Source organism: Typopeltis vanoorti, chromosome 20 (genome assembly GCF_054136105.1).
Source record: "Typopeltis vanoorti isolate ZY-2024b chromosome 20, IOZ_Tvanoo_1.0, whole genome shotgun sequence".
Lineage (NCBI taxonomy): Eukaryota > Metazoa > Arthropoda > Arachnida > Uropygi > Thelyphonidae > Typopeltis > Typopeltis vanoorti.
Genome location: NC_143568.1, coordinates 77,333,164 through 77,355,155, shown reverse-complemented (window position 1 = coordinate 77,355,155; position 21,992 = coordinate 77,333,164). Strand labels below are relative to the sequence as shown.

Sequence of the window (21,992 nt, the reverse complement as noted above, 5' to 3'; positions counted from 1 at the left end):
AAACTGTACAAAAGGCCACCAAATAATGAACTGACAACTGCATAAGGTAGACATTGTCATTATAGAATTAGTAAAATACAAATGGTTTAGCTTCAATTTGGATCATTTTCATTTATTTATATATATATATAAAATATACACTGACTGAAAAGAAGTCAATGGATACCCTCACCCCCACAGCCAAGGTGCATCTTACCAGTGTAACAAGTTGTGCTTGTAGCAGGTATAAATTAGAGAAATATGATGCTCCCAAATCTGTACAACTGTGTCTGGGTGAAATGGCCACAAAAAAGGGAACTGATGGAGTTTGAAAGAGGCACTGTGATAGGATGCCACGCTGCAGGCCTATCTGTTGAGAAAATTGTTGACAAATTAGGCCATCCCAGGTTAATAATCAGTGATACCATACTGTGATGGAAGCGCAGGGAGTCAACTGCAAGTGATACTCACAGTGGATGAATCACAACACTTACCGAATGCGACCATAGGGTGCTACAAAGGATAATATATACAACCACCATTCACTGTTTGAAATGTTGAACGTAAAGTTCCAGGTATCAACTGGAACACTAATACTAATCTGCACATAAATATTCAGAATCGACACTCACAACATAGCTTTCCATTTATGACTGCAATATGCAAGCCCCCACATTACCCAAACCAACACACAGCATTGTCTTCAGTGGTGCAAAGCGCATGTATAATGGGATGTGGAAGTTTGAAAGCTGTTATAGAGCAATGAATCACGCTACACCTTCTGCCTAGCAGCTGGACAGGTGTGGTGGCAGTGTGATAATATGGTCCTGTTTATCCTGGTTTGGCCTCAGACTTCTGTTTGTGGTGCCATGAACAATGAACTCCAAGAGGTAACATTCTAGGCAATGCAACATTTCCTACTTTGTGGTGTTTCTATGGAAATGACCATTGTCAATTTCAGCAAGACAATGCAACATGTCTTAAAGTAGCTGCTGTAACTGCGTGGTTTGTGGAAATGAACCTCACCACACTTGACTGGTCTCCATATAGCCCTGATCTCAACCCTACTGAACATCTGCGGGATGAACTGGAGCATCGGGTGAGGTCAAGGGGCATCCTCCCCGCAACAGTTCAGGACCTCATTGTATGCCTACAGGAAGGATGATCCAAAATTCCCATTGATCACTAATGTGCACTCATGGAAAGTACACCCGTAAGATTTCTGAATTCATTACAGCAAAAGGAGGTTCTACATCTTATTAAGGTGGGTGCTACTTGTTCCTCACACTATGGTGTCTGTTGAGGCAGTATATATAAAAATATATATACACATATGCAATTGGTAACCAACAGACATAAGACTGATAACTACATAGGACTAACAGTTTTTGTTATAGAACAGAAAAATTCAAATGATTTAGCTTCAACCCAACAATTTCATAATATATCTGATATATCTTCTTTTCCATTCTCAAGATGGGTTGAGTTCCAGGACTCAACCTACCTTGAGCCTTCCATTCTCTGTCCAAAGCAAACTATTTCATATACCAAACAGCTTTGAAAGTACAAAGGAGTTTTAAGGGTTATGCCATTTTAATCTTGTTAATTCAGTATTATTATTATTATTATTATTATTAAGGGTATCTCCATGGAGTCAGTAGACTCATCGCGGGAGACCCAAACTAGCAAAACAATATCTGTCATATCTCTTCTTGAATTCATTTACAGACGAAGAGCTCACAAGTAAGTCAGGCAATGAATTCCACTCGTTCACCACCCTCCAGACAAAAAACCTTGTTCTGACACCTTTGTTAACCACGCTCTTCTTTAATTTCCAGAGATTATATATTATATTCATTTTATGTAAACAGTTTCCACAAATAAATTCCTGTATTTTAGAGGTTTGCCACATGGTTATGCATTCTATATGCTGCTAGTGATTATCGCTGCTGCAAGATAAGTGATTTTTTCATAATTTAGATAATAATAATAGGTTAGTAGTATATTGTTTTGTATGGGTGTGTGATTGACTGAGTTATTTAGTTTTAAGTAAACTGTGTATTTTTGTTTAAATTTGTTGTTGGTATAACACCTACGAGTAGTAGAACAATAGCTGCAAAGATGTCTTTGTTGGGTGAATTGAATTTATATGATTTTGTTCAGTGCAGTGTGTGTGAGATGTATTCATTGTGAAAACTAAAGGATTTATGGAAGGAGAGCAAAACTGGTGAACAACTGTATATTAAATGTTTTAAGAGTTAGTGCCAGGTGGATGGAGAGAATGAAGCAAGTGTTAGTAGTGTACAGAGTAGACTGGAAAAAGTTAATTTTGGAATTAATGTTGGACATGCAGTGGGGGAAATACAGGAGAACAAAATGGAACTAAATAAGGAAATATAACATTTACATGTTATCCTTCACAGGAGAAAGTACGAAATCAAAAAATGGCAGAAACATCAACAGATTAGCAGGGTTAAGAAATGGAAGAAGCAGGAGGTTCAAGATTATGTGAATAACTAAGAGAAACAAAATAAGGAGAAAATTTTGTGGAGATTCTATGATGATCGGAGAAGTGCTTAACAAAGTGTAACAAAACTATTTTCCTGGCACAAAAATTAATAATATTAGTGATGCTATCTGGAGGCAGAAAGATAAAATGAAAGAATAAATTCTCTTGGTTGGCACTAATGACCTAAGAGGTGAGAAGTATTCTACAAGGAAGGATGTGAAGGAGTTGGTGGATGAAGCAAACAAGAAGAGAAGGTGAGGATTGTAAGTATCTTGCCACACTCGATTCATGATAGACATGAACCGAGAAGGAAGGTGATGATAGCAAATGAATTAATATACAGGTTGTGCAGAAAAAATGATGTAGGTTTTGTGGACCTATGTTCTGAGTTTGATGGAATGAATGATTTGTATAATGCTGATGGTCTGCACTTAAATGGTTTTGATGTCATATCCAAGATGGGTTTGACAGACCCATTACAGCTTCTGAAGTTACCACAGCCTATAGAGAATGCCAGACAAGAAAATCCCCAGGACCTGGTGGTGAAAAGATAGAACTTTACTGCAAGGCTTGGGATTTTATTCTTCCCATTCTAGTTATACATGGCATTTGCACACTATGGTGGTTGACTGCATTAAGGAAGACTTAGTTTCAAATCTAGTTGGCAACTAGAGGAAATTTTCTAAGCCTTTTTTTCGACCGGTTCCCGAGTTAGTCGATCTCTGGCATGGGCAAGCAGGTTTTTTCTCCAGGAAATGGTTTTTCATCCTGTAAGCTCAAGAAAATCGACCGTAGAACCCACACTATTTCAGACATTTAATATATCGTGTTAGGGACCACGAGACCATGACGCCACTTGTCGAGCCGTCTCTTCACTGTGTGCAGCTTAATTAGTGATAGCCTTGAGCCAGCTATCTCTCATTCAGTACCAGTGGAGATTAAATTGCCCACTCAGTCTCCAAAAGTTAGATAGGGCTAAAATGGCCTCACCTACTCCCTATATGGGAATAAAAACCATTAGCTGATTTTTTTTTCTAGTTATACTATTTAATTCTTTTCTCTGTTCAAGACACATACCAAGTGAATTTGTAGCAAGCTATACCATCCTCATTCCAAAACCTAATAGAGATCACACCTTAATCAGCAGCTAGAGACTTATTTCTCTATCTAATACTGATTACAAGATATTTTTCCAGATTGTCAATAACAGGCTCAAAGTGGGAATGAGATACATACTTACAAGCACACAGGTGTATGGAGTTCCAGGCCGAGCAGTAGAATTTAACCTGTTTCTGCTATATGATCTACTCCACCTTACTTAAGCATTTGATAATGTCCAGCATCCCTTTCTGTTCCACATCCTCCAACAAATCAGTGTAGGTAAACAGCTGCTATCCGTTATCAAAAGAACCTATGCTAATTCAACTACTTGCCTAGTTAATGGGTTCCTGTAAGACCCGGTCAAAATTCAAATTGAAGTCAAGCAAGGTAGCCTTCTTCATCTATTGCTCTTTGCATTGGTTGCTGAACCTTTCTTTCAGGAAGTCGACAATGCACATGCTGTGTGAGGAATAACAGTTCCTTCAACTATGAAGGAAAATAAGATATTAGCATATGCTGATGATGTACTGGCCACTTTGAAGGCTAATGATTCGATATATATCTTTTTTGGTATTTCAGAAAAATTCAGCAATATCAGTGCATTAACTACTAATGCACGAGACAAAATTAAAAGTTTTTTGGAAAATGGAATCTTGGAGGAATTCCTTTTGGACTAATCCCTAAGAGAGAACCCCTAATTATACTTGGAATTTCCTTCTCCATTTACCCAATATTATCAGTTCACGAACTTATATACAAGAATTTTGAAACCTTAGAAGACTAGAAAATAGGACCACTTTCCTTTTCTTCTAAAGCCATAGTACTCAAATCCATGATATTTCCTACTCAGTTGTACATAATAAATATTATAGACATCACAGACGCTTAAGAAAAGAAAATTATATAGTAAGCCAGTGCAATTTTGTTGGTCCAGCCAATACCAAGAAGTTAAAAAGGAATTTCTTCAACTATCAAAGAAGCATGGAGGATTTAAGGCTTCCAATCTTAAAATTCTGCTATTTAAGCAATACAGTTTCAAAAATCCACAGAATACTGCAGACCTTCTCCTGTACTACCTGGTTTTCATCTTTCCCTGTTTGGAGTAAATGATTCTAAAGGTTCAAAAGCTAAGATTGTTCCTGAATACTACAACATTCTGTGCTTAACTCTAAGAACTGCTACAACATTCTGGCACTGATATTCTTTCTATTAAAAAGTAAAATCTGGTGTAAAGAAATCTTTAATCTCTTTCACTGCGAACTTCTGCTGTTGAGTACTGACAACAACACATTGTTTCATAACTTATTGAAGTTCCAAGGATACTCCAACAGGAGGGATCTGGCTTGGAGAATTGCATATGGTCACCTTCCAGTCAATACCATTCGAATGGAGGTTTAACACCGGAGATCCAATCTGTGACATCTATTACTGATTGGAAATAGTAGAACATACGTTCTACAGCTGCCCTCCTGCCCAGCATATTTGGAACAGATTGTAATGGGCATTAGTCATAATTGAAAAGCACAGTATGAGTGGATTGTAGTAAAGGGCAGCATCGTAAGACAGGGTATTACTGTATTTACTATTTTTATGTATTTCTTTCCTTCAATGTAATACTATTATGAAGTCAGCCATAATTGAGATATGAGACTAGCTTTAACTGACAATCAGCTAACTGGCTGTTGCTATTGTTTGAAAAGTTGAGAATACAAACGCTTCTCTGAAATTTAAGGAATACCATAGCAACACAACCAATCACTAATAAGAAGGTCAGCAAAGTAGTCATTTCTAAACCTCCTCCATGAATGATACTTGGCTCACCCCCACCCTCCCCCAACATACACAAGACAGAGATGTCACAAGCTCAAAAACAAGTTATCATAATTTTTTGAGGGTGCCAAGGACTTAGTTCACAAAACAGCCAAAAAAGAAGCCAGAGGAAAAAATAAAATTAAATATATAACAATCGTATTCATCTCACAGATGAGTACAGTCACAATCAAGTGTTAAAAGCTATTTAAAAAATGTATCCTATTTTAAAGAATATTTTATGAACAAGACACTTTAATAATAGTTTATTCCTTTACCTCTTCTCTTCTGGAGCTGTTGGCAGTATCTTGCAAGTATACTTCTATATACAAAAACAAAAACAAAAAAAAATGGATTATTACATTTTAAGAGATAGTTATATCTGTAAATGCAGCATGAAAAATTAGAAGATGAGCGGAAGTGACTTAACACATTCACAGTGGGCAGGGACAAATTGTCCAGGAGAAATTTTCTCCTTTTTCCTGTTTGTGCATCAGGTAGGCATGTCACAAATCATAGCATATTTCCACAGGAATCAAAACTATGTAGAAGTGAGAAAGAATCTGTTTGTTTTAGGATATATTAGAAACCAAATTAAAGGAAATTCTATATTTGGTTGGCAAATTTAAATTATTAAAAACTACAAGAATTATGTGTGAGTGGTGCATTTAAGGAGGGAAAGAACATGCATGAACAGAAATACTCTCACTAGGAGAGAAATAAATTCAATTTACAGGTGTGGTATTATTTGGTCCAATGAGATAAGTTACTGGGACAGAACTAATCACATGTTGTCATCCCATAATCTCTAGACATGCATGTTCACATATTTATGATAACCATAGTTTGAAAAAAAAACTTATGAGAAGAAGAAAAGAGATCCATGGTGAAATATAAATAATTAACCAATAACAAATAGCACCTATATACATCGGTAGTTTAATACTGTAATGAAACTGATCCTGTATAGTGAACCCTCCCCACCACACACAGACACCATACTGCACATGTAAAAGTTTCATAAAGCATCCTCCTTCCCATTACACATAAGCAAGGTAGGCAAAACAAAACAAAATGCCACAATAAAACAAAGTTTTATTATAGTACTAAACACAGCACAGTGTCTTAATAACCTATTTCAAAATAATATATAAGGGAAGAATACTTCAATAAGCACAGAAACCAAATGATATATGTACAACAAATTTTTATATATATATTTTACTTGAAACGAGATGGCATTGCATTTAAGATTTTCTATATCATTAAAACAGTTCACCAACACTAATTTTACGAATAAAACGACAAGAAACTGGCATTACTATATATGCTGAGCAACTTGCAAAAATGTACCCAACTGATGCAGAAAGAACAGATAAATGGTCAAGCAAGTTCTTGCCTGACATGTTAAAGCACAAATCTCCATTTTATTAGAAAGAAGACCACCTAATTATAGGAAGTCACAATTTTTATTTTATTTTATTTTTTTTTAAAGCATAATAATAGCAAATTATCAGCACAAATTATAATTTTGAAAAATATGGTCTGAATTAGATTTGATTAAAAAAAATCAGTATTCAAGTTTTATTAAAATTCACAGCTTAGTACCAACTGTGATGCCAAAATATTGTTAGTCATTATTATTTCTCCACTTTTCTCCAGAATCATTAGAACAAGAGCAACTGCTAGCCAACACCCTTATACAGTTCATCTTGAAATTCAGTGGACCAATTTCATTACCTCCTCTTTCATTCCATCTACTTCTGTTCTTTGGAGAACAGCCTCTCCCACTTTACCTTCCTGAAAGAATCAACTTTCAGTTGTTTAAAAAAAAAGAAAAGAAAATGTATACCTCACATTCCTCCTTTCTTCTTATCTTCTTGCCCACACATGGTGCTGACCTGTTATAGGTTTTGTGACCTTCCAATGAGTGTTGGTTATTTGAAATTGGAAGTGATCACAATTTAGTCTTGAGCAGGATAAAATTGAATTTCATATTGAAAAGAATAAGATGTAAGAAAGTTTTAAAGCGAATAAAAGTTGAGCAGCTCTCAGATGTGAATTGTAGACTAAAATACGCAAAGATTATTGAAGAAAAAATGAAAAAGTTTGAGAACAGGAATCAAACCTTGGAGATTCAGCGGCAGGCCTTGAAGAAAGCCCCGACTGATTCTGCCAGAGAGGCATGTGGTGAGGGTGTGTGCAAGGATAAAAAAATCAGAACTCCCTGGTGGACACAGGAAGTTAAAGAAGAGTGAAGGAAAAGAAGAAAGCATATCAAAAGTTCCTGGCAAATAAGTTAGCTTTTACTCTTACAGAATACAGAGACAAATGTAAGAAAGCTAAACAGTGTGTAAAACTAGCTAAACAAAAGTCATGGGAGGACTTTGGCAAGAATATAGAAAATAAATATCAAGAAGGTGGCAAAATATTCTGGAGGTTGTTCAAGAAGCTTAGGAATGGAGGAAAGAGTGCTGTAAAAGGAATTAGAGATGATAAAGGTGACATGAAAACAGGAGAAAAAGATATCCTTGAAGTATGGAGTAATTACTTTGAAAAACTGCTAAATGAAACAAGCAGTGATGTGACAGCACAGTGGTTAAAAACACCGACCAGGCATGCAGTCAGGCATACATATCCATACTTGAAGTAGAAAAGCCATCAAAGGCTTGAAATGTGGAAAGGCAGCAGGAGTAGATGATATTCGACCAGAAATGCTGAAATATGGTAGTATAAAAGTCTTACAGTGGCTGCACTGCATAGTTCAGAAAGCCTGGACAGAGGGACGAATTCCCGATGATTGGAGTAGAGCTCTCATAGTACCCATATATAAAAAAGGGAAATAAAACTGATTGTGAGAATTTCAGTGGTATTTTCTTACTGAAAGTTCCTGGCAAGATCTATGCAAGTATACTTGAGAAACGGTTGAGAAGAATTGTGGAAGAAAAGCTTGGTGAAGAACAAGGTGGATTCAGACCAAATAGAGGCTGTCACTATCAGATTTTCACTTTACGACAAATAGTCGAGAAAGCATGGGAATATAACAAAGATCTGTATTTAAGTTTTGACGATTTGGAAAAGGCACATGACAAGGTACCAAGAGAGAAGTTATTCAGTACGCTACAGTTATATGCTGTCAATGGGACATTATATCAAGCAATACTTAGTCTTTATTTGAGTTGTAAGTCAGCAGTTAGAATTGAAGGAAGTACATTATCCCCTCTGTTATTCATTATCTATATGGATCACATTATGAAGGAATGTGGTATTAAACCTGATATCAAAATTGGAGATGTTAATGTCAGCTCTTTGCTTTATGCGGATGATGTTATACTTCTAAATAAATCTGCTACAAGTCTGCAAGATTCTCTGACTAAATTGAATAGCTGTTGTATTAGATATGGTATGAAGGTCAGCAATAAAAAGACAAAGACAATGAAAATAGGCAGAATCTTTGAAAATGTCAACTGTGTTGTGAATGGAGAACCTGTGGAACAAGTAAAACATTTCAGCTACTTAGGCACGATTTTTACTGAAGATGGTAAATTAAATATAGAAATAGACAACAGAATCAGCAAAGCTGGTATGGTGGGAAGTCAACTGAATAAATTCATATGGAATAAGAAAGAAATTAGTCGGGACACTAAATTAGCTGTATACAAGACAGTGTTCAAACCAGTTTTAACTTATGGATCTGAGAGCTGGGTCAGAAGTAAAACACTTGACCAAAGACTAGAGACCACAGATATGAGAGTCCTGAGAAAGATTAGAGGTGTGAACAGATGGCATCAATGGCAATATCATATTAAAAATGAGGATATTAGGAAAGAACTTGACATTGTCAGCATCCAGGAATGCGTTAGCAGAGCTAATCTCAGGTGGTATGGTCACTTAAATAGAATGAGAGAGGAAAGATTAGCAAAACAAGTGTTCTCTGTGAGGTTGGCAGGAAAACGACCCAGAGGAAGACCAAGATATAGGTGGATTGATACAGTACAAAGTGCCTTAGACAATAGAAATATAAGATCTGATAATGTTGGAGTCTTGACAAGTAACAGACTGATTTGGAGGAAAATTGTAGATAGGAAGTTAGTAATGATGTAATTTTTTCATGTAGTACTGTCATATCCTGTACACCTCTTGAGGGTACATGGCAGGAATTTGATGACGATGATGATGATAAATATGATCTCCACCATATTCACACTACATATGAAAGTAGCATCCTTCATCCTTTAACACGTTCAGGAGTATATAAAGTGTCCTTTGTTTGTAAACCAAACCTGCTAAGGACAAACAGAAAGAAATGATTATATATCTCAGAGAACACAACATACAATTACCACCATGGCTATGATCAAGTTAAGACCATACTTTGTACTTTCTATCACACAGGAAAAACCAGTGGTATGCAGAAGCAGTTATGTGTTGGAAAGACTATATTTTAAGCATGGCTGTATGAATTTGCCACAAATTTGGGAGAGTCATTTTAAGATCAACTCTAACTTTAGAGCTTTTACTGCATAAACTTTTTATCCAATATTAAAGATTGCCGAAAAAAATAGGATGAGTTATTTTCTTACAACCATTGTAATTTTTTGCCGGTCTGGTTGGCTGAGCGGTTAGCATATCCGCTCTCTAGCCAAAAGGCAGTTTCGAATCCCACAGTGGGCATAGATGTTTGTGATTGTCTGTGGAAATACTAGTGGTGGTGGCAGATTGTAGATGGCATTGGTGTAGTTGCAGTTAGTTGTAGTTGGTCGAATGAGTGGTGGAGACAGAGAGAAAGAGAGAGATGTAGAGTAGTTGTCCTCCCTCGATGAGCCATTGGACTCCCTGGAGGTGTCACGTAATAATAATAATATTGTCTACTGCACACACATACTGTGATAAACCACAGTGTCCTGAAGATGTTAGTTGAAATCTAATAAAATATTAGCAGCCAAATAAATATTTATTTTATTTAAAGATATTCTAGATGCCTGGAGTAATCATTTTGAATGATGGCTATATGAAACAAGGAGTGATAGTAGGAAATATTCAAGAAGAATGCAATCAAGAGTACATGATACTTGAGGTGGAAAAAGCCATCAAAAATCTGAAATGTGGAAAGTTCAAACCAATTTTAATTTATGGATCTGAGAGCAAGGCTAGAATGGTTGATCAAAGACTCAAGATCACAGATATCAGTGTTCTGAGAAAAATTAGTGAACAGATGACATTACTGGCAGAATCATATTAAAAATGAAGATATTAGGAAGGAACTTGACATTGTTAGCATTCAGGAATGTGTAAACAGTGCTAATCTCAGTATGATCATTTAAACAGAAAAGGCGTCTGATGGCAGGAAAAAAAGATCCAGATGAAAACCAAGATTTAGGTGAGCTTGCAGTAAGAAGGGCCTTAGAAGACTGAAATGTTGTGAACAGGAAGTTAGTAATAATGCAAACTTTTTATAGAGTACTATTATGTTATCTTGCACACCCCTTGAGGGTACATATCAAGAATATGATAACGATTTATTTTGTGGTCTCATATGGTGGTAGTGGCTGGTTTTTAACTCCCATAAACTCTGATTTTACTGGTCAGGAAAACACACACAACTTACAGACATAACACACTGGCATCATCTTATATGCTTTGGCAGCAAATCCAAAACAACACATTTCTGTTCTCATTGCATTGTGTTTAATACTCCTACTAAACACAAGGTGAATGAATACACTCATGTTCTGATTCTGTCTCCAGGGCCCAATAGAGAATTCTCTAGAAACTGGAAGAATCTCCCTCCTCTAGCTAAATGTATTATTTGTAATGTTAATATGAGAAATTTAAATATAATAAGCAATGGCCAGGATCCATTCACAATCCTTTTACTTGGATAACAGTGCTGTTTTGCAGCTGCAAACTTTAAAAATGGAAAGCAAAAGCCAAATTACTGGGAGGAGACCTCCACATTGCCTTTCAGGAATGTGCAAAACCAACTGGGACTTCTGACTAAATGTTCAATCCTCACTTTCATGTAGTGTGCCCCATTAGTAGGCACCTACTAGGTACTGAACAAACAAGGATGGGCTGGCAATTTGGGCTGAGATTTCATGCCAGCTTGGGGTCACCTGGTTAAACAAGGCCCCCGCAGTTTTTGTCAGAGAACTAGAGCAAACAGTGAAAAGTCAGTTACTGGAACATGCTTCAACTCAACATCTAGAAGAAAAAGAATGAACCCAACATCAGAAGAACTGAAGATAGGAACCATCAATATAAGAAATATTAATGGAAAGGAAATCAAACTTGAAGAAGAATTGGAAAGTACCATGTGGACATAATTAGCATTACTGAGACAAAGAAGACAAAAAACAGATGAGATCTTACAAAATAATAGGTATAGAATGTTATTTTGGGGAAATAATGATCAAGGAAAGCAAGAAGTAGTGATAACATTTAATACCAAACATGAAGAAAAACTTCTTAATTGGAAGGCAGTTTCAAGTAGAGTTATATGGACAAACTTCAAAATAGGGACTTGGACAAAGAAACTTATTTGTGCCTATGGTCCCACAGGAGATTCTTTTAAGGAAGAAGTGGAGAAATTTTTTGAGTCATTCGAACAGCCAGCTGACATAAAGAAAACAGAAAAAGTGGTCCTTGGTCATTACTAACACCATTCAACATAAAGATGTGCACAAGTTCACACGGAGAGAAGACACAAGAAATAAGAAAAGCCTCGTTGACTACGTCACTGTTGAGAGTGATATCATTATGCTCAATTAGGATGCAAGAATGTACAGAGGATTTGAAATTGTAAGTGATCATTACTTAGTACTAAGGATAAAAATCTATATCACATGGAAAAGAACAGTATGTAAGAAAGTTCTAAAAAGAATTAAGTTGAGTAGTTTTTACAAGTAAATTATAGATCAAATATACAAGCATTATTGGGAAAAAAAAATGAAACTAATAGAAACCAAGAACCTAACCTTGGAGTCTTAATAGCAAACTATGAAGAAGACATTGATTAATTTAGCTAGGGAGGTATGTAGTGAAGTTGTCTGCAAGGATAGAAAAATAAGAACACCATGGTAGACACAAGAAGTTAAAAAAGCAGTCATGGAAAAGAAGAAAGCATACCAAAAGTTCCTAGCAAATAAGTCGGCAGATGCACTAAAAGAATACACAGAAAAATGTATGAGAGCTAAGTTATGTGTAAAAGTAGTAAACAAAAGTCATGGGAAGACTTTGTTAAGAGTATGGAAAATAAATATCAGGAAGAAGGCAAAATGTTCTGGAGGCTATTGAAGAAGCTTAGAAATGGAGGAAAGAGTACTGTAAAAGGAATCAAAGATGGTAAAAGTGACAAAAACTTCAGATAAGGATATCCTAGATGTCTGGAGTAATTACTTTGAAAGACTGCAAACTGAAATAAGCAGTGACAGAACCTCACTAGAAAATTTCCAAGAGATATGCAAGGAATGCAAATTGTGCCAAAACTAATGATGTTAATGAACAAACATTTTGTGTGGGAAGGAAAAAGAAGAAGGAAAATCCTTGTTAAACAAATGAGGTTGGCCACAGTGATATAATGATGATAGCAGTATAATAATTTTCAAAAGCTGATTATCATATTTCAACCTGACCTATATTTCTCCAGACAACAACAAAGATTTCCAGTTCAGGAGATATGAAAATGCTGGCAGAATAGAAATAAGATTAAATATATATATATATATATATATATATATATATATATATATATATATATATATATATATGTATGTATGTATATATATTTTTTTAAAAACAAATATGACAAAAAAAAAGTTTTTAGGCAGGTTTGATTTTTCATGTTATTTTAATATACCATTGGGGTACATTGAAGAGCCTCCTCATAGATTGTGTAATATATAAAGGCGATCACTCAGAATTCACACTTGGGCATACCCTGGGCAATGCTGAAATTCAACGGCTGTTAAAATGTAGCTACCAGAATAATCATGCGAACTATAAATCAGCCTTCTTCAAGGCCAGCTTTTAAGACGACTCCAATAAATATTGAAGGACTCTCATCCCAAAAGGAAGTTTTATTAGCAGACATGTGTGATACAGGCAAATGTGATGTTTTAGTTATCCAGGAGACACACCAAGAAGTAAATAGCAGTAGACCAAAAATTCATGGTATGAAATTAGTAGCTGAGAGACCACATGAGCAATACGGTAGTGTTATATTTGCTAAACCAGACTTGGATATCAAATCTATACATATGACATCCCATAATAATACAGAGATATTAACCATCAAGATCAAGTCCTGCACAATCACATCGGTATATAAGCCACCTAATGAAGATTTCGTCTTCAAAGAACCTGCCAACTTTAACGCCCAGAAGGTTTAAAATAATACTTGGAGACTTTAATTGTCCGAGTTTAACATGGGGCTACAAACTGAACTGACAGGAATGGTGCTGAGAGAGAAGGACTGAAGCTGATCCACGACCCCAAGTTAAGACCATCATTCAATAGTGGAAGGTGAAGAAGAGGCTATAATCTAGACAACATCTTTATCAGTGAACAAGTAGCCATGCAAGCGACGAAGATAGTAGAAGAACCAATATCAAGAATTGATAACGGCTCTGACTTCACAAGTGACAGCATAGACCTGTCACTTGTGAAGTCAGAGCCATTATCAATCCAGAGATAGTACCTTTTAAGCAATGGTTTAATTTTAAAAAAGCAAGATGGGATGGATTTGCGAAGGAACTTGATCAGACAGTAAACACTCTTGAAGCGGATCCAAGTAACTATGAAGAGTTTGTGAAAACTATCAAAATAGTATCTCGATGGCACATACCACAAGGGTGCAGAACTCAACACATTGCTGGGCTTAATGGAGATCAGATGGAACAACTAAAAGAATATAAAATCAGATATGCCGAGGATCCTTTCGCTGTAGACACAATTGAGGCAGGCAAAAAAACTGGACAAACTCACGGATGGTAGAAAGAAGAGATGGATGAAGCTACTGCAGGATTTGGATATGAAACAGAACAGCAGACGAGCATGGAAATTGGTGAAGAATTTAAGCAACGACCCATCTAAAACTCCAGTTTACGTAACAGAGGTCACGCCAAACCAGATTGCTCACCAGCTATTATTGAATGGCAGGACAGACAAGAAGATACCAAAAACCAATCTTAAGCGCATCAAAGAAGCTGAGACTAATTTATTAGCCTCTCCGTTCTCTGAAGAAGAACTAAGAAAAGCTATATGTCACCTGAAAGAGAATAGAGCTGCTGACCCGGATGACATTCGGACAGAACAGATAAAGCGTTTTGGTCCAGTAACCATCCAACAGCTGGTGAAATTGATGAATAAGTGCATAGAATCTCTACAGTTGCCCAAATTATGGAGGAAAGCTCAAGTGGTAGCTTTACTTAAAACCAGGAAAGGAACCTACAGAGTCGAAGAATTTCCGCCCTGTTTCTCTCCTCTGCCACTTGTATAAAGTTTTGAATGATTCTGGAAAGAATAGCAGCAAACATTGACAAGAAACTTATACCCAAGTAAGCTGGTTTCCGTCCCGGAAAGTCTTGCCGTGGCCAAATTCTGAATCTCGCGCAGCACACTGAAGATGGCTATGAGAAGAAGCTTGTGACTGGAGCAGCTTTTATTGATTTTTCAGTGGCATATGACACTGTTAACCATAAGAAACTGTTGGTCAAGCTGTACTCAAGAACGAAAGATTTTCACCTCATGAATGTAGTTAAAACCATGCTCCAGAATTGACGATTCTACGTAACTTTGCAAGAAAAGAAGAGCAGATGGAGAAACCAGAAGAATGGTTTACCTCAAGGTAGCGTATTGGCCCCGATGCTCTACAATATTTATACTAACGATCAGCCAACACACACACACACACACACACACACACACACACACACAAGTGAGGAGGTTTATCTATGCTGACGACACAGCTATATGCAGTCAAGCAAGGAGTTTTGAAGAAGTTGAGAACAGGTTGAATTAGAAATACTCTCCTACTGAGACCAATTGCCTGAAACCTAACCCAAACAAGACTCAGGTTTGTGCTTTCCATCTGTGCAATAGGGAAGCAAAATGTCAGTTAAACATTGTCTGGAGAGGAAAACGCCTTGAACACTGCAGCAACTCCAAATATCTTGGAGTTAAGCTGGATTGTACCTTGTTGTATAAGATGCATTGCCATGAACTAAAAGGAAAAAATCTATGCAAGAAATAACATCATAAGAAAAATGACCGGCACGACGTGGGGAGCTCAACCAGAGGTACTTTGTTCAACGGCTTTGGCATTGTGTTTTGCTGCAGAGGAGTAAGCTACCCCAGCGTGGGAAACATCTGTCCATGAGAAACAAGTGAATGTAGCTTTAAATGATACCACTAGGATCGTAACCGAATGCCTAAGACCAACCCCAGTCAACAAGCTGTATTCCTTAGCAGGCATAGCGCCACTAGACATAAGACGTCAAGTGGCTGGCGAGATGGAGAGAAAAAAGCAGATGACGGACGAAAGACACCCAATATGGCCATATCATCATGGCCTCTCGACTCAAATTGAGGCATAGTTTCATGCAAAGAACTAAACCATTGATCCATAAACCTGAAGAGAGATGCCTTGTTCTATGGAGGGAATCGGTTCAACTTCAAGAAGTCCCCATAATTAAGGAAGAGTTAACCACGGGATATCACCTACCCTACAGCACCTGGAGGACTCTGAACCATCTTAGAGTGGGAGTGTCCAAATGCAGAAGTAATCTGATGAAATGGGGTTATGCAGATGATGACAGCTGTGACTGCGGAGATGCCCAAACTGATGAACATCTTTTATGTTGCCCAAAATCTAACTGATGTGTGCTCCATGGATGACATTCTGACGGTCAATGACAAGGCGATACAAGCCGTTGTTTTTTGGAGGGATAGGATATGATTGGTGTTCCAGACTTGGAAAGTAAGTAATATACCATTTAGTGTGTACTGAAAGGAAACAAAGTTTTGGGATAAATGTTTACTAAAACTAGGTCATTAATTTTTTAATGGTAGAGGATCATAATGCACTCCAGGAAAACATTTTCCTTTCACTCAGTCCATACTCACATTGAACAGCCGTTATTCTCACTTTTCCCACCAACTTCTCTCATCTTCAACTATTTTATTTTTTCATCTCACTTTATATTTTTAACTTTTTTTAGTATAATTTTTTACAATTTTAGTTCCTTGTTTGTTTCAAATTTTCAGTAGCTAGCTGAGGGAATGATGTCTTTAAGGATTAAATATGTAATGTTTAACAGTAAGCCTGGTATATGGCATACGCAGACAGCAATCCCCTAGGTCCACATTATGCTGCAGAGGGATAATGATAGAAACTAGTTATCTCTTGAGCAAACAAAATGAATAAATAAAATAATCTCTCTAGAAAATATCTTAGAAGCAAATTTATTTCACAGTTATATTATGCTATGTAGTTTCAATCTCAAACACAGGTGATGTATCTAACAGATATTTAACAGTTATTACTGAAGTTCTTTTTCTCCATGTTTAATAGATTTTATATCTACTGTTATACCATCTAATCCAGAATGGCTTTCTCATTCTTTTATGCAGTTTTTAGGGCTACTAAAAAATACAAAGTTTGCTAGCTAGTGTTGATCTGTGTGTGTGTCTGTGACATTATTGTGTAAGAACATTATCAACTGCTAACTAAAACTAGTTTTGGAAGTGATAATGATAATTTCTTTTGTCTCCTCTATAGACTGATGTTTGATAATATATTAGTAGAAATGGCTAAAATTATTATTCAAAATTAAGAAAGATTTCATGATTCTTTGTGCAATAACACATTTTGACTTTTTTCCCGTTATTCACATTTCGAAACTTCAGTATCTTTCTTTTTATTCAGTACAGAGCTTTCAAAAGTATATATGTTTAGAAAACATTACTTGGTTGCAAAACTCTACTTGTATTTTTGGTATTATTTGCATTGATGTGGGATTAACACTACACTACAGTAACAGAACACTATATATAATGCTTTGGTGGAAATAGTGCAATGGGAGTACAGTTGAAAAATAGACTGGATTACTGGTCATTATTTCATTTTTAGGACAATTATTTTCACAGGGCTGATTTTTGTTATTGCTTTACTTGCTGAATATCCTTGAACACAAAAAGAACAACTAAACCCCCAACAGCCCTTTCAACAGTTCAAAATACTAAAATCAGACCTAGTCCACATATACAGATGGATTGGATCTCCAGTCAGAAACTTAAATCTTTCACACTGAATCATCTCTGTTGACAGAGATAACAGGGGTCATGTGAGTGGCACAGGCAAAGTAACATTCATGGAAAATAAATTTGTCACCACACTAACATATGATAGCCAAGTTTAAGTTGTGGAAGAGATAATACAAATATATCAATGATATAAGATGAAAAACAAAACAAAACAAAACAGCCATGACAGATAAATAGTGAGAACAAAAGGGACCAGAAATGGAGTCAGTTCCTCTTTCATAATCAATATAAGAATAAAGTGATGCATATAAGTTTATTCCCACACAGAATATACCATGTTAACAGTTACATTCAGTAACAGATATAACCTTAGATTACAAATCTATGCTAAAGAATTGGCTATGAAAATGATACTGTCTATCAAACAATTTTATGAAGAATCATGCAAGCGTTTGGAATTTAAAAAAAAAAAAAAAAAATAAATAAATAAATAAATAAATATATATATATATATATATATATATATATACACACACAGGTATCCCTTGCTTAATGCACCGAAATTAATTGCGGTAATCCCTTGATATACACGCCTTTAACCCTGCGGAGCTTTCAGCTGATCTGACAGATACATGCAAAATGTTTAATATAAATATTCTTACACAATTCAGTGTATAGCTTGGAGGTCATGAGTAGCTGTGGATTCATATGTTAGGAGTGATATTCCACACTGTTTTTTGCTGTCAGTTTGGTTTAACACGTGTTATGTAAAGGTTTGTGATATTTGACAGTAAATCTGAGCGATACTGCGACCTCCGATGTCAGTATAGTATGGTTTAGTTTTTTTTTTTTATATATATTCTTTGTTCAATAATTTCTAGATTGTAACTGAAAATAAATAAACCATCATGTATTACTGAAATAGAGAGCCAAAGGCTTATTTATCATACATGTCCTCTAGGAGATGTGCTTTCCATTATGGAAAATGCTAAAGAAAGTGATCTGGACCTTACTCCACCTTTACTACGAGTTGCCCATAAGGTTGCTTATGCTTGCATCCGCCAAAACTTTTAGTTTCTATATATTTGGCACGAAACTCGTAGTTTCTATATATTTGGCACAAAACTCTTAGTTTCTATATTCGGCTATGAAATAATGTTGGATTCAAATCTTTTTCAAATATCCACTTAATTTGTACCATCAATGATTATATTTTCAGTGTTTTTTCTTTATGTTCTATTGTTTTTTGTCTGGAGAGTCATTTTGCTTGTTATCGTAGAATTTATGCTGATAAAAAAAAAACTAAAACTGTTCAAACGACCCTTGATCAAACAAATTGCAGTAAATAATATAGGTACAAGTATTTATTAAACACTTACTTTGCATTCATTTTTTATCTTTCCTAAAAGCCACATAAAACGAATTATCAATACAATAATCGTTCATGGACGAATTGTAATTTTTACCATTGATTATTAGATTTGATTAATGCGATTTTGATATACGCGGTAACATTGAGGGATTAATTAACCGTGTTAATCAAGGGATACCTGTATATGTATGTATGTATGTATCTATCTATCTATATATATATATATTTATTTATTTTGGGATAAGAGAAAGAAAAGATATCCTTGTTTAAACTTCTGTTTTGGTTACTGACAATACAACAGGTTACAAAAATTCAATATTTAAATATAATATTTTGCCTACACTAACTTGGAATTTTCAAGGATATGGAAAGGTAATAGTGGCAAAGAAATTAAATTAATGGCACATGAAATTTCAAGCAATTATTTAAATATTTAACTATGCCCTCTGGATACAGTAAAGGTTGCCAGTTTACTATTTTAATTTATTTAAATATTTACTCCCACACAGTACTACAGGTTTGTAACTTTACATGAGTGAGTTATATATAAAAAAAAAAAAACCATAATAATAATAATCTAATTTCCTGTTCACACTGTTTGAAAAAATTTAAAATTTCTAATTTCCTTACCAGATAATTTCACTAATGCCATATTTTCTTCAATTAGAAGACGACCTATAGAAAATAAAATTTCATTGGTAGGCACTGAATTTTTCAAGGTTAACAAGGCCTGCTCAACCAGGATCACATCCCTACTAGCCAAAGCTTCCATCAGTTGCACTGTTCAGAGAAGGGAAACAAGTAAATTGCATCATTTGTTAATCTATTATTAATACAATAATAAATGCAAAGTATTTAAATATTGGTGAAAGGACCTTTCACCATTCTATCAAATTTACTCTAGAACTTGAAAAAGACAAACAACTACCATATTTAAATATTATCCAAAGATAACATTATTTTATTATTCAACCTTATAGAATATAAGCTATAACAACCTTATAGCATATAGAATAAAATCACTGTAAGAAAAAACAGTGCCAATGTTGACTCCAAGAATGTCAGTAAAAATAATCCTAGTCCAAATCACTGGTTCTCTCTGTTTTTACTATACAAATACTATATAAAATAATACTATACAAATTAGTATATTTGTATAGTATTATTATACTGAAAAGGATAACTTTCCTGCATGAGCTATAAATTTTTTATTTCATTTACCAAAATTTAAGATTGCATCACATCAAAAAACATTCAAAGAAAGCTAATATAGTGGGTGCCCCCTTAAAATGATTACCTGGGACCAAGAAAATGAAATAAGCAAATTTCAAGATTGGTGAGCAACAGGAACCAGCTTCCCTCCCCTATAAAATTATCTAAATGTTGCTATTATAATAGTCCAGTGTACAAATAGTTTTCTAATAAAATATATGTAAAAATAAACACAACTGTAAATTACACTCTGATTTAGAAAAGTAAACATGAGTCTTTTTTTTTTTTTTTTTTTTAGAAATGTGCACAAAATATAACATATAGCACAAACAAAAAAATCAAAAGTTAGCATGAAAATTTTAAATGGAAAAAATGTTTTATTATTATTATATAGCATCTCCATGAAGTCTAAAGACTCACACTAACATTTACACACAAAAAACCCTATCATAACTCTCCTTAAACTCATTCACTGTTAGGGCACTCACAACTAATTCTGGCAATCCATTCCACTCGTTTACCACTCTGCACATGCTACTAACTCTTAGGCAACCCACTCAAAATAAACAAAAACAAATTCAAAGTGTGTTAACTCAACGAACAGTGCTGCACCCTCAGCAAAACAGGCGAGGGGCATTTCTTCAAGGTCATTTTTTTTTTTTTTAATCCCATAAATGGTAATTTCATCCAAATCAGTAATGTGAATGAGCAGAAAGGTGAGAAGAAAGAAGAACCTCATTAACATTGGATTTGAAGACCTGCATATTGTGCTCTTTAGGAAATATGTAAGAAGAAAGACTATTTGATGGTTTTATAAGACGGTAGAAGGAATAAATGAAGGCAAAGAAAAATTTGTGCTGTGAATTTTGTGTTTAATGCCGAAAAGGTATTAAAAATTACTGTTTGTGTGTTAACAGATTTTGAAGAGCAGGGGGATTACTGATGCCAAAGATGAACAGCATCCACAGAAATATAAGCAGAAACCGAATCTGTGCATAAGATGGAGTGAATTAGTGAGAGATAGGTCATTAATCAACTTAATTACTCTCTTCTTTACTGAGTCAAATATTTTTAGTGGACTCTTAGGGACATCATCCCAAATGTGAGAACAGTATTCAATGGTCAGGTGGATTTATAATTTGAATAGCAAATAACGGTTCAAAGATAAAGATGCCTTGTGAGTGAAAGAGAAAACCTAATTTTTTTTTGGATGCTGAGGATAGATTAATCCCAAAAAGAAAAATCTTGTCTTCTTTAGAGACTCTAGTCAAAAAATAAGAAGTTTTTTTTTTTTGCAAGAAATAAAACAGAACTGAGCAGTGAATTTAGTGAGTATCGAAACAAAACTGAAGAATAGTTTGGATATCAGAATTTAAGATTGAGTTTTTAAGAAGGGAAGACAGGCATCATAATATCAATTTTCAAAATGGGAGATAAATGAAGGTGTGAAAATTATAGACCCATAACATTGCTAAGTCACAGCAATAAAATCTTTACATGCATCATTATTTGATGGGGTGGTTGGCCAAGTGATTAGAGTATCCACTCTTCAGCCTAAAGGCTGTGTTCGAATCCTGCCGCGGGCATTGTGATTGTCTGTGAAAATACTAGTGGTGGTAGTGGGCAGTAGATGGTGTTGGTGTAGCTGAGCACCAACTACACCAACACCAAGTGACTGAGTGGTGGAGAGAGAGAGAGAGAGAGAGAGAGTTGTAGAGTAGGTGCCCTCCCTCAATGAGTCTTTGG

General features: G+C 35.3%; 1 protein-coding gene across 2 annotated transcripts in view; it reads right to left on the bottom strand.

The window, feature by feature from the left end:
• The window catches only part of LOC150095583 (rho family-interacting cell polarization regulator 2-like), a 327,613-nt gene that overhangs the window by 36,808 nt on the left and 268,813 nt on the right, over positions 1 to 21,992 (bottom strand). For both annotated transcript variants that reach the window (XM_090410002.1, XM_090410003.1), the window contains 2 exons: positions 19,665 to 19,814; positions 5,677 to 5,720 (listed from right to left, as the gene is read on the bottom strand). In XM_090410002.1, coding sequence (XP_090266128.1) covers positions 5,677 to 5,720; positions 19,665 to 19,814 — 194 coding nt within the window. The remainder of the gene's footprint in view (positions 1 to 5,676; positions 5,721 to 19,664; positions 19,815 to 21,992) is intronic.